Source organism: Primulina tabacum, chromosome 1 (genome assembly GCF_025594145.1).
Source record: "Primulina tabacum isolate GXHZ01 chromosome 1, ASM2559414v2, whole genome shotgun sequence".
In the NCBI taxonomy this organism is placed as follows: domain Eukaryota; kingdom Viridiplantae; phylum Streptophyta; class Magnoliopsida; order Lamiales; family Gesneriaceae; genus Primulina; species Primulina tabacum.
In genome coordinates this window covers 53,248,890-53,261,197 of record NC_134550.1, presented here as the reverse complement: position 1 = coordinate 53,261,197, position 12,308 = coordinate 53,248,890, and the positions used below count along the sequence as shown (strand labels likewise).

Sequence of the window (12,308 nt, the reverse complement as noted above, 5' to 3'; positions counted from 1 at the left end):
TATTAATTTAAAATAATTTAATTCCTATAATTTCTTTCTATTAAGAAATATAAGGATAAAAATGTAATTTGTTTATTTTTGATGGTGTATCACACTTGATTTGTGAGATTAATAATCAAATAGTTATTTACAAAATTGGATCTTAATCCGGGTCAAAATGATTATTAAAATATTTTAAATTTTTAACCAAACATTGGACAAGTGTTTGACTATTCATCTATCATTGTTTAATCCACTCAACCAAACACACCCTAAGTTTATTGAGTCATTCACAATAAAAAGTAATACTCTTATAGCAAAACAAGTAATACTTTTTCATGAATGACTCAAATAAGAGACCCGTTTCACAAAATACAACCCGTGAGACCGTCTCATACAAGTTTTTGATATATATATATATATATATTATATATATATATATATATATATATATCACATCAGTTTTTAAATATTATAATCTTTATGTGATGCAAATGTATTAAAAACAAGATTTTTGTTGATTGAGAGATTAAAAATCGTAATTCTCGAATAATGAAAAGTTAATTTGTTAATTTTGATCAATTGTTCGTTGTTGGATTAAAATATATTCTAAGGGTTGTAAAAAATACAAAATTTCAATCCGTTTTTATTGTCGTATTATCCTAAATTCACGAAATTCTCAAATGAATTTCAAAATATATTGTATATAAATTTTGTTCTATTTTTTAATATTATAATATATAGTTTATTATATTAAGTTCAAGCTTAACCTAACTATTAACTATAATTTACGGATAAATATGCTGATATAAATTGAAGAAAATTAAAAGTTTATTATATATATTTTTCCTCCAATTTCCATATAAAATGGTGGCAATTTCTGTTGATCACGGTACTTCCAGCGGATATATATATATATAGCTCGAAAGATTTGTTCATTGTTACTACTGCTACTATACGAGATGCAGAAGTTATCTGCAATTGGATCCGTAGCTTCGTTGTTGTTTAGAAAACAAACCCTCCGTCGTCCTCCTGCTGCCGCCTTTTCTACTTCCCTTTTATTTGATGACACCCAGAAACAGGTATTTTTTATGATGATTTTCGTGTGTTGGGGGATTTTTTAGCATTCAGATTCGATCATGTTTCGGAATATAGTGCTACCAAAGTTATGTGCTGGTTGATTGTTTGTTTCATCGTTTTTGTGTTGCGCGATTGGGTTTGGTTTTAGCAAAAACAGCAGAATGATAAAATGGTGTAATTCGTCAAGTTTCTCTCCAGTGGGTGTTTGATGTTAAGAAGATAAATTACGAATCATGATTCATGATTGAGTGATTCCCGAGTGTTCAAGGATTGGAGGCTTGTTTATTTCATTGATTTTGTTGAAAGACAGAAAAGTGTAACGCCAAATAATTTCAATGAAGATAAGGCAATGCAATCAGAGATTTGAACAGAAAGAAACCAACTTTAGAATGGCTGCATACGATGGGGGTTAAATTTGGCGAAATTGTATCCGGGTCTCAAATTCGAGATTGAAATAATTTATATCAAAGTCTGAAATTTTGATTTATTTTCTAGTTATTTCTTGGTTAAATCTGCTAGGATGAATCTCCAAGTGGTTCCTTTTTCTGTTTACATTCATCTAAGCATATTGAGGAGGTTGGTTGGAGGTTTAAACTTCTGAGGTTTGTGATTGCAATTCGTGTCCATTAAGAATCAGGAAGTACTTTGACATGAGTGAACATGGAATGCAACAATACATTCTAATTCTTTCCTTTTCATTTATTACTTGTTGTATTCAAGGAGTTTTCAAGTTCTTAAACTTCAAGGATTTTGCATGCATTTATGTCAGGAAATACGCTTGCGTACTATTGACAATCTTTGATGATGTATAATCTCTGAAGTAATGTTGTAACTAAATTCATTGGATTTGGTTCTTTTTGTGCTGACCATTGCTTGCTTATTATTTCTTAAGACATCATACTGTTTAAGTACTCTCTATTGGTTGTGTTTGTAGTTCAAAGAAAGCGTGGCCCAGTTTGCTCAAGAAAACATTGCCCCACATGCCTTGAAAATAGACCGGTCAAATTACTTTCCAAAGGTCAGGTTACCGATGTCTCTTTTTCTTTTGTGTTGAACCACAAAAATCGATTGATTTTGACTTCATCAACTTTCACAACAGGAAGTTAATTTGTGGAAGCTGATGGGGGATTTTAATCTCTTAGGAATCACTGCACCAGGTACAAACTTTCAATTTGGAAAATTTTCCTACTCTACTTTTAGTCATTTGTAAGCGGGTGCATATTTTTGGTGACGGTGGGTACAAATTTTCTAGTCACCAAAAAGAATCACAGTAGGTAAAACGTTTCTGGGATTCTGTGTTTGGTTAGTTTTTCTTTACAAAGTAATCAACGCGTGGATATGAAAATTTACGAAAATTTATTTTTTGAAGTAATTTTTCCTATTTTGGATGCGCAGAACATACTCCAGTGTTGCAAAAATACCACTTAGATTATTTATATGTACAGTCTATCTTTAATTTAAATTAAGATAACTTTTGGAAAATATAAAGAAGCAGTTGTGAAATATTTGTGTATTTGGTGTCATAAAAAAATTGCCCCCTGAATATTTTTGGAATTCGTTAATTAATTTTTGCCTTGCCAAAATGCATCTAACATCCAACTTATTGAACTTGACAGAGGAATATGGAGGGCTTGGTCTAGGCTATTTATATCACTGCATAGCTATGGAGGAAATTAGTCGTGCATCTGGATCAGTTGGTCTGTCCTATGGTGCACATTCTAATCTATGTATTAATCAATTGGTAAGTGTCTCAAGCTTAAGTTCTTAGCTACCTTACAGTCATACCTGTTAAGGTTTTGAAACTTTGATGATATGCAGGTGAGGAATGGGAGTCCTGCTCAGAAGCAAAAGTACTTGCCGAAGGTTTCTCGATTTGTTTCCATGCAAAAACTTTTGGATACTTGTTTTTGCCAATAATTATATTGAAATTACTTTGAGTTATCCACACTGTTTTATAATTGAGAAGTATCCAGAGATCTTATTAGTTTAACAAAACCATCACTCCAGGCAACTTTACTAAAAGCTCGATCTTAATTTATGAAATGGTCAAACAAAGCATTGCCATTTTTGTTTTGGTGGGAGACTATTGACTTTGGTTTTATATTTACCTAACTTTCATGTCCTTTAAAAGGTTTTATACCTTAAACTTAGTTATTCTGAAGGTTCATGTGAAGTAAAGATAGCTCTACTGTTACAATTTGCAACATATTATATCAGTTTTAAATTTTCTTTCTTCCGGTTTTCAGGTTTTCTAATGTTTAAATCACATAGTTTTATATGACATATATATTTTCTTTAAATTTTTGTGTTCCATACAGTTGCTAACTTCTGTCTCTCACATTGTTCTGATGAAGTTAATAACTGGGGAGCACGTCGGAGCTCTTGCAATGAGTGAACCTAATGGTGATTCTCATCTGAACCTATCCTCATCTTGGCATATAAAAGCCACAATACATTTTTTTCGTAGTGACTTGAGCAACCATGTTTGTGTTATTTAGCTGGTTCGGATGTCGTCAGCATGAAATGTAAAGCTGATCGTGCTGATGGTGGGTACATTCTTAATGGGAACAAGATGTGGTGCACCAATGGTCCAGATGCTCAGACTCTGGTATTATTCTCAAGATTCAGAATGTTTCTGCATGATTTCATGAGTGCAACTGGAATTATTTTCTTTTTTTCTTTTAATTTATCTAGATGAATGTGATTAACCCCTGACCATGACAAATTGTATTTCCTGTAGATAAGAGCAAATCAACGCTGATTGCCCCCATTCTTCTGGCAGAGAACTCGTCTTTTTGTTACTAAAGACTGCTGAAGACACTGATGAAATAAAATCTTTAAAGCTAATTTGTTCATTTATTGATCGAATGATGCAACATAATCCACTTCACATAAAATTATTTGGAAAATAAAATTTAAAACATTCAAATTGGGATGTTTTCTATCAATTAGCATGAATATTAGTGAACGTTACTTTAATACGTGCAATAGTATTAAAAGAATTGACAATTGTAAGCATGGTGATGCATGCTGTAGTTTAGGACAATTCTTGAAAATTTTCAACATGCTATTTTGCTTTTGGGTTTCAAAAGTTATTTCCAACTGAAGAGCATCACCTACAAAATGAGCGGTTGGATATAAATTTGTCTCAGTGGTGAGATATAGCATATTTCATGTGGAAATTTAAATTCATCTTGTAAGGTTCTGGACGTCGGGTTGGGCATTCTTTCACTGGCGCATTCTATCACTGGTTTTACTTTTTCCACAACTTTAGAGCATGATGCAGTATGTGCGAGAAATGGAACCTAGCACCACTGTGGCATATGCCATATATCATGAAAACACTTGTACTCTTCTAGTTAGCCGCAACAGAAATGAATATTAGGGGTATAACAATCGTTCTGACAGCTTTTGACGACAGCTGAAGATAATTTCTGAATGAGGGTGAGCTAAATGTCAACCCTGTGATGAGCAGTAAAATGTCTATAGTCTTTTGATATTTTGTATATTGGTGTCGACCTCAAGAATCAGTGTTATACTGTTACATACTAAATTACTAATTATGTCTGACAATTCACATCTATGTGCCCGATTCATTTCCGTTATCATCATTTTCTCATTATTTCTTAGATTGAATCAGGTTGTCTATGCAAAAACAAATATGGCAGCCCGCTCTAAAGGAATAACAGCATTTATCATAGAGAAAGGCATGCCTGGGTATGTGCAATTTACTGACAGTAGAGGTTCACCTGTGTTTGTGACTTTTGTCTGACTAAGAGTTAACTTAGATAGATTAGACTGGCAATCAAACTCAAATTATCTGAGGTTTTTGTCTATGGTATTGTTTTATTAGATGATAATAATTTAATGAGATCCTTTACTGGAAGATCTGAATGACCAAATGCACGTGTACCCTGCATGATATCTATTTAATCTAATGCATTACAATGATAAGAATGGAGTGAAATTAACTGAAACTAAGGTACTGTGTACTTTTGGTGGCAGTATTTTGACATCTGTTTTTTCCTTGATGTCATTTCTGCAGATTTAGTACCGCCCAGAAACTAGACAAACTTGGGATGCGTGGAAGTGATACGTAAGTCTGATTTCCAGATCTTTTATTTTTTTCTCTGCGGAGAATATGTGCTCACTTTAGCACAGAATGTCATGGTTGTGAGGAATCAAAAAAATTGCAGGTGTGAGCTTGTCTTTGAAAATTGTTTCGTTCCTGAAGAAAATGTTTTGGGCCAGGAAGGGAAAGGTATTAAAGTTAACATCAGTTTAAAGAATAAACTTGGCTTCAATTCTATGATATATATTTTTTCTATTTTGAATGAAAAGTTAAAGTCACCCAGACAGGGCTACGAGAAATGAATATGTAACATACGTAGAAGGCTCATAGTTCCTTTGCTGAAGTTTGAAAGACGGAATAGTGTTTCTGCCTGAAGTATAATTTTTCATTTGAGATTTTAAACTTGTTTATCAGGAGTCTATGTCATGATGTCGGGATTAGATCTGGAGAGGCTTGTTTTGGCAGGCGGACCACTTGGACTCATGCAAGCATGTCTTGATGTTGTTCTTCCTTATGTTAAGCAGCGAGAACAGTTTGGCCAACCGATAGGAGAATTTCAATTTATTCAGGTTCAAACAACTTAATAGCAAAACCAAGAAACCGTAACTGGTTTATTCAAAAATTCAATGGCAAAGATTGATATTTTTTGTCTCAAAATGCAGGGAAAGGTTGCTGACATGTATACTTCATTACAGTCTTCTAGGTGGAAGATTTAGATCACCTGTAAACTGATATATTTGGATCACCACTGATGTCCCTACTATTATGGATTAACTTTTCCCTTCTTTACAGGTCATATGTGTACTCAGTAGCACGGGACTGTGACAATGGACAGGTCGATCCAAGGGTACGTCCAGCATTGTTTTTAACCTTTTTTTCCCTTCCTTTTTTTTAAAGGTTTTGGTGTGTCTTGAGTTCTCACGTCCACAAGAATTTCAAGTATTGGTTGTATGCTTTCTTCTAGGACTGTGCTGGCGTTATACTTTGTGCAGCTGAAAGAGCCACACAGGTTGCTCTTCAGGTTGGAAGATCCTCTTGATATTACACCGATGTGTCTTGAATTCTTCAATTTATGATTCCGGCATGATCATATAATTAAGCAGGACATGTTATTTCTTTCATGATCTTCTCTCAATCATGAAAGTAGGAAAAAAGAGTTCTGTAGTAACTTTGGTTCTTTTTTCAGGCTATTCAATGCCTGGGAGGCAATGGTTATGTAAACGAATATCCAACAGGTCGTCTTCTTCGAGATGCAAAGTTGTACGAAATTGGAGCTGGCACCAGTGAAATAAGAAGAATGATAATCGGTCGTGAGCTCTTCAAAGAACAGTGAGCTGGAAGTCAGGAAGAAACATTCATGATGTTTGTTGGGACCATGATTCCCGATGCTAGATGTGAATTGCAGGATCTTAGCATCTTCCAAGATATTATTGCAAACATTATTTAATTTACAATTAAATAAGTGATTTTGAGTAATTTTTATTTGAAAATTATAAATTTCAATCTCAAATTTATTGAACCACCTCTTTTGTCTCTACAAATGATGGGGACAGGAAAATCACAAAACTCTCAAGTGTCCAAGTTTTCTATTTTCTGGCAAAACATACAATATGTTTTGTGATTGCTCTTGAAATTTAGATGTCGAAGCTCGTCGGATAGGATGTACACAGTTGACAGATATTTGCGATATTTTGTGCTCTCAGACTCATTATGTCGTATGCCATAGAGAAATATTCAATCAGTACATGGAAAAAACAGAAAATAAAAACACCAAACAAAAAAAAAAAGGAAGGATATCAAATCATCATCACAGAAGATAAAAACAAACATGCATACGATTTGAACAAACAATGCCACTTCGATCCCTTCCGAACCAACTAGACTACTCATAATTTGCACTTGAATAAACCCCACGATGTGGGCATTGTACAAGATTCTGACTATAATTAAGTTCACGAGGATGACACAGGCTTGCAGTCAATATCGAATGGGCACAAACTCACACAGCAGCATGTAAAAGTACAGCAGGCATTGTAGCTCAATAACCCGTAATTCACATCTCAACAAGAGTTGCCGAAGAATCCAGCTGGCCCCCACAAGCATCTGTCACGGGTGGTGCTTCTTCCAAACAGCTTTGAGTGTCATCACTGTTTATTCCAAAGCTCAGTTTCTCCACTTCCTCTCGTGTGTGTATGTGGATCTTTGAAACAACTTCAATGAATTCACTGCAGAGTAAGTTTAGTATCCCACCAAAGTTAACACTTGAGGGAACTTAAAACAATAAAAAAATGTCATGTTTGAATGGCGAAAAATAATCGGAATGATGCTTTTTTGGCTTAGTCACACCAATGTTTCTACTGCTTAACTACTAAAAAAAAATAGCAGTGACAGTGACGAGGAAAATAGCATTCTTGTTCTTCTTATGATCCCACAGGCTTCATTGGCGCAGAAAGCTCTAGTCTAAAAGTTGAAAAGAGTTTATTTTGACGGTTCAAAAATATGGAGAAAGGAAAATATATATGTTTATCCTGTTTGGAACTTACTGCCATGGATCATCACCAACAACCATCATATCATTCTCGCTGTCGGTGTACAAAATACGCCATCCATTATTGGGATCATGCAAGAGTCCTTCCATGCTAAACAATCTTTCGAGTTCTGTCAACAGGGCATCATAACCTATTAGTCTTGAGAGATCGATGGCTCTCCCCACCAAGCTACCTTGCTTGTGAACCTATATATGTATATATGAAAATTTAGCTGTAGATTCTCAAAACGAGCATTGTGGTTATTTGTATGTCGTTTGTTTAGTTTTACCTTCGTGCAGCTCCTCTTACTTGGTCCTTGGGAATTAGCTGAAACATGATCTTCAGTCAATGAAAACCCAAAAAGTTTACATATGGGGACCTTATCCTTCAATTTATTTTCATCATTCACATTTCTTAGGTGCATTATTGAAGTGGGGGGAGCTGATATTATTGAAGTGGGGGGTGCTGATATCACCTCGACCGCCCTCCGTTCATTTGAGAGAAATGGCACATTTCCCATATCTCTTGAAGTTCCACTTAAAGTAAAGGTCGGGTGTAATGGGCGATCTCCAGTCTGAATATTGGAAAAATTGGAAAGCATAAGAGAGCCTTGTCTAGCTCTGTAGACGCCCTTTTGCGGAAACAGCATGCGTCTAGAACCTTCAGAAGCTAGAGGATAAAAACAAGGTCGAGGCCTTCGATGATCGTTGAAAATATCGCCACCCAGTTCAGGCTTCGACCAAACACCAAGATCTGCATCATTTTTCCCAGCTATAGATCTCAGTGAGCAAACTTCTTGACCTTGCAAGACCTCAGGAGACCAATTGGATTGCAGAAAGCCCGTGAAAGAGGAAGGAGCCTGATTTCTGACAAACTCGTTGTGATTAATTTTTCCCATCCTGTTTGGTATGGGATTTGTTGCCGCAGGATGAGTTCCAAAATCGAAAGTTACATTTTCTTGACCTTGCAAGACCTTAGAGGATCTTATAGACTCCCCAAAGTCAAAACGAGCACCCCCACCTGCATTAAAGAAAAACCAGCATTCGTTCATGAAGTTGGATAAACCAAATGAGTGATTAATAACGCAGTGCAAAAGCCAAAAATAAACTGTAAGCTATACACCAACTATTGCGCTCCCAACTGGGGTAGCCAGTAGGATTGACCTCAGTTTCTTGATTCTTGGGGAGGATTGGATGCTCAGAGGTACAAAATTACCTGGGAATTCAATGTGCCACGGAGAAACTCGTTCTTGGCGATTACTCACAATATCGCCATCCCAACGAACCTAGAAGTTATGCGGCAGTAGCAATAATGTCATGTAATTGGGAAATCGACAATTGTGATGTTAATTAAACTCGTAATATACCGTCAAGCTTCTCCATTTTGAGTTTGGCCATATATAGGGATCCATGTCGCTGACTCCAGTCACCACTCCACTGAACCTGATGGATCAAAGATGCTTCTTCTAAGTACATACATAGTAATGCACCAAAAAGACAAAACATCCCAGGTATTAATCTGCATTCTAAGGGACCTTCTTTCCGGAGAATCATCCAAGTCAAATTTCATATTGAATCTCATTCCAATGGGTATCTGGCCTCTGGTGCACTTCACATATTTTTCATGGGGGATGATAAAGTCAGCATGGCTTGCCCTGCGTCATGCGTAACGTCATCGATCACAACCACAAGGAATAACATGAAGATGCAACCGATCTGAGAAAGTTATTTCAAATATATTTGCACGCTGTAGTACCTAGGACTACAGAAAACATGAAATGCGGTATTGCTTGATAATGCATTGGCTACTGAAGAAAGGACATTGGGATAAGAATTCTGATTTTTTATGATGGAATCAGGAAGGCCGTTTCTTGGTCGAGCTGCTCTTCTAATCCCCAATCTCAGGTCTCCATCTTCTCCCCTACATTGTCACATAAGATGCATTAAGAAGACTAGGAACATATCCCCAAAACTTTGAATTTTTTTTAGGGTGCCAATGGACTATTGAGTAAAATCATTGAGGATGAAGTGTATAGTTGTTGCAAGAATCACAACTGTCATTTAATTCTTCAATTAATCTTGCTTTTAAAATACAGGACTAAGGAGTTCACATCATCAAGGTTTCTGGCAGCAGAGCGTAAAACGTATAGTAAATATGCGTGGCTCCAGAAACCCCGTGTTTCGATGAAAATGTACCTCAGAAACAATACTGCATCTCCCGATACGAGATTCTTTTGGCTGACAAAAATACTCCACCCCGTTGTGAGCAAATGCCGCCTTGGCTGGCCTGCGATATAAAATCAGTATGTCAGAAATTTCTACATCAGACCATAGATAGAATTGAAACTTCACCCCTGTAAATGTGTCTGAACTTCCATTCCACTCCGTGGAGATCTTTGGCTACGAGTTCTTGAGAGGGCCTTTGCTCTTTATAATTCTACAATGCAAACAAAACTTCAGTCAAATCTTTGCAAAAACAAAGAGAATTTGTTAAGAGTATTCTTGCTGCCTGCTGGGCCAAAAGTTTTGTACCAGAGGGGGAAAGCAATCTTCAGCAGCTCTACGAGGAACCGAAAATCCTCCGTGTGTACTGGTATCAGAAGCAGTAAGAGTTTTGCAGAACATGTGGGACTTCAACTTTAAGGGTGAAGCTCCATTCTCATCCCCTTCCACCCCGGCGTTTTCTTTCTCCTTTCCCTCCAGTTTTAGGCGTACCAGCTAAATGAATCCCATGACAGTATCAAGAACGACTATAATTTATAGAACTTACAAAAGAGAGCAAGTAATCAAGAATGAAAAAAGCAATGGTCACTGGCGAGAGGAAACGAGATATTCACCAATTAAGCACGATGTAAAAACAATAAAAGTTGTACAATTACCAAGTATGCATACCTCTTGTAGAGGAAGTAGAGTCAGATGAGTGTAGACCTCGTCATTTTCTTTGTTAGCCTACTCAAGACAGAACAAAAAGAAAAAAGGCAGACTCAGGATGGCAATACAAGAGTGGAAGAAATCACTGTTAGAGTGACAGCAGAAGGGTGTTCAGAAAGAATATAAACTAACTTACGAGTAGCTGAACATCCACAACCCGGCAAAAGATCTGCGAAGGGAGATCAAAAGTGGGCAGTTCCAATGGTGGAAAAGGCAAGGCAGAAGCAGCCTGTTCCATATGCCCTTGAGCAAAATACACCACCACACTCCATTTATCAGGCAAACTGGTGAGTGGGCCTGCGCAGGCATGCCACAACTCTGCGTACAGTAATGATTTAGGAGATTCTGAACTTGGGAAGCTGGAACCTGATGCAGCATTTGAAGAACAAGATGAAGTTGAAGTGGATAAACAGCGTGGAAGACAACTACCAAATCCTCCAGTATCACATTTTCCTCCCTTTTCGTCGTAGGTATTCTTCTCTATCTCACTCAAAGCATGGTTCAGATCAATCTCCATCAGTTCCCCCAGAATTTTACCTTCTCTCGTTTTGATCAGAAACCCAAGCTTACACACACTAAAAAAAGAGAGAGACGGATATACTGAAACTGCGCTGTAAGTGATCAGACATCAAGCTCCTTTTTTTTAGATAGTTATGGTGTTCCCACAAAGCCTCAAACTGGTAAACACATACAGGTCGCGCCTTTAAAGCAGAAAGTGTAGTGAAACTTCACAGAAAAAAATGGACACCAAGAATGGTTTGTTGCAGGAGCAGGCTGCGTAAAAGATGAAAATACAAGAAATGACATCAAACAGTAACAGGAAATTCAAAGTATGATTCCTCCCCCATTGGCAGCTGTGTGAGAAGGGAGCAGTTTCAGCAGACATGGACACTTGCTCGGGAAGCACAGAGGCAAAAGGCAAAATAAGCCAATATGGTGGCGCCCCTTTTCGACTTGTGAAAACTGTTGTAATAAGCCCAGACAATTACATTTCATTTTACATAAATTATTTTTCATTATTTTGATTTGTTTATTTAACTTTTGTGAAAAATATATTATTTTTTATTAGTTGAAAAAACAGTTCTATTATGCATGCTTATTTAAATAATTTATATATGTAATTTAATGATTTTTTGCAAATGAAAAAAAAAAAAAAAAAAAAAAAAACTGTTTGAAGTGGAGGGGACAAGGTGAGACAGTACAGAACACACAGCCATTAGCTAACCCTACCCGTCTCTTTGTTTGCTTTGCAATTTGCCTTACCTTTTTTAGTATTATTATTTTTATTATTCTTGTTGTGATTTTTAGGAACAAATATTCATTTTTCAAAGAAATTTTTCGCGTGCTATTAGCAGGTTCAGTTCTGTCATTCAATCAATGCATGATTAAATAAATAAATATAATATATATATATATATATATTTATATATTTGGATCGTAAAATTTTGTCATATATATAATTTTGATATAATATTGATCTATTGTTGAATATAATGAAATATATTTAAATTGTATATCAAACAGATGAATTTCACACGATGGATATGCAACACACACATATATATAAACTTAAGCATCTCATATTAAAGTTTATTTACAGTAATATTCTTCTTAATATTTGTTAGTCAATTTGCCGGTATGAGTTTATTAGTAATTTTTGTATATTTTTTTTAATTTTTTCGATATAAAGTTAACTAGTTAAGCATCTCATACTAATTA

General features: G+C 35.9%; 2 protein-coding genes across 4 annotated transcripts; one reads left to right on the top strand and one right to left on the bottom strand.

Moving 5' to 3' along the window:
• Window positions 1-841: 841 nt before the first annotated feature.
• Window positions 842-6,650, top strand: LOC142548971 (isovaleryl-CoA dehydrogenase, mitochondrial). The gene is made up of 15 exons (XM_075657664.1): window positions 842-1,061; window positions 1,994-2,077; window positions 2,159-2,216; window positions 2,676-2,800; window positions 2,878-2,922; window positions 3,414-3,462; window positions 3,558-3,667; window positions 4,700-4,776; window positions 5,105-5,155; window positions 5,256-5,320; window positions 5,546-5,700; window positions 5,794-5,834; window positions 5,924-5,978; window positions 6,096-6,152; window positions 6,318-6,650. Exons 1-15 carry the CDS (start codon window positions 942-944, stop codon window positions 6,462-6,464), a joined length of 1,239 nt encoding a protein of 412 aa, XP_075513779.1. The 5' UTR covers window positions 842-941; the 3' UTR covers window positions 6,465-6,650.
• Window positions 6,651-6,844: 194 nt separating this feature from the next.
• LOC142548959 (auxin response factor 4-like) lies at window positions 6,845-11,242 on the bottom strand. 3 transcript variants are annotated; one of them, XM_075657635.1, is made up of 12 exons: window positions 10,726-11,242; window positions 10,551-10,607; window positions 10,191-10,376; window positions 10,011-10,095; window positions 9,855-9,945; window positions 9,415-9,579; window positions 9,194-9,313; window positions 9,026-9,101; window positions 8,782-8,944; window positions 7,949-8,679; window positions 7,675-7,865; window positions 6,845-7,356 (listed from the first exon to the last, which is right to left on the bottom strand). In XM_075657635.1, the coding sequence occupies exons 1-12, from the start codon at window positions 11,104-11,106 to the stop codon at window positions 7,185-7,187; spliced, it is 2,418 nt and encodes an 805-aa protein (XP_075513750.1). In that variant the 5' UTR covers window positions 11,107-11,242; the 3' UTR covers window positions 6,845-7,184. The 3 variants fall into 3 exon arrangements, with proteins under 3 accessions (XP_075513750.1, XP_075513761.1, XP_075513768.1); XM_075657646.1 differs by having other exon boundaries at window positions 6,882-7,356; window positions 8,875-8,944; XM_075657653.1 differs by having other exon boundaries at window positions 7,206-7,356; window positions 7,675-7,789.
• Between the last annotated feature and the right edge of the window lie 1,066 nt (window positions 11,243-12,308).

Excerpts from the sequence above, each read along its gene's own strand:
- LOC142548959 (XM_075657635.1), bottom strand. The coding sequence starts at position 11,106 with ATGGAGATTGATCTGAACCATGCTTTGAGTGAGATAGAGAAGAATACC. Across the intron at positions 10,377-10,550 it reads CTCTACTTCCTCTACAAGAG|CTGGTACGCCTAAAACTGGA; the intron begins GTATGCATACTT and ends GGATTCATTTAG. Across the intron at positions 9,102-9,193 it reads GATGATTCTCCGGAAAGAAG|GTTCAGTGGAGTGGTGACTG; the intron begins GTCCCTTAGAAT and ends TTGATCCATCAG.
- LOC142548971 (XM_075657664.1), top strand. The coding sequence starts at position 942 with ATGCAGAAGTTATCTGCAATTGGATCCGTAGCTTCGTTGTTGTTTAGA. Across the intron at positions 4,777-5,104 it reads ATAGAGAAAGGCATGCCTGG|ATTTAGTACCGCCCAGAAAC; the intron begins GTATGTGCAATT and ends TCATTTCTGCAG. Across the intron at positions 5,321-5,545 it reads TTTGGGCCAGGAAGGGAAAG|GAGTCTATGTCATGATGTCG; the intron begins GTATTAAAGTTA and ends CTTGTTTATCAG.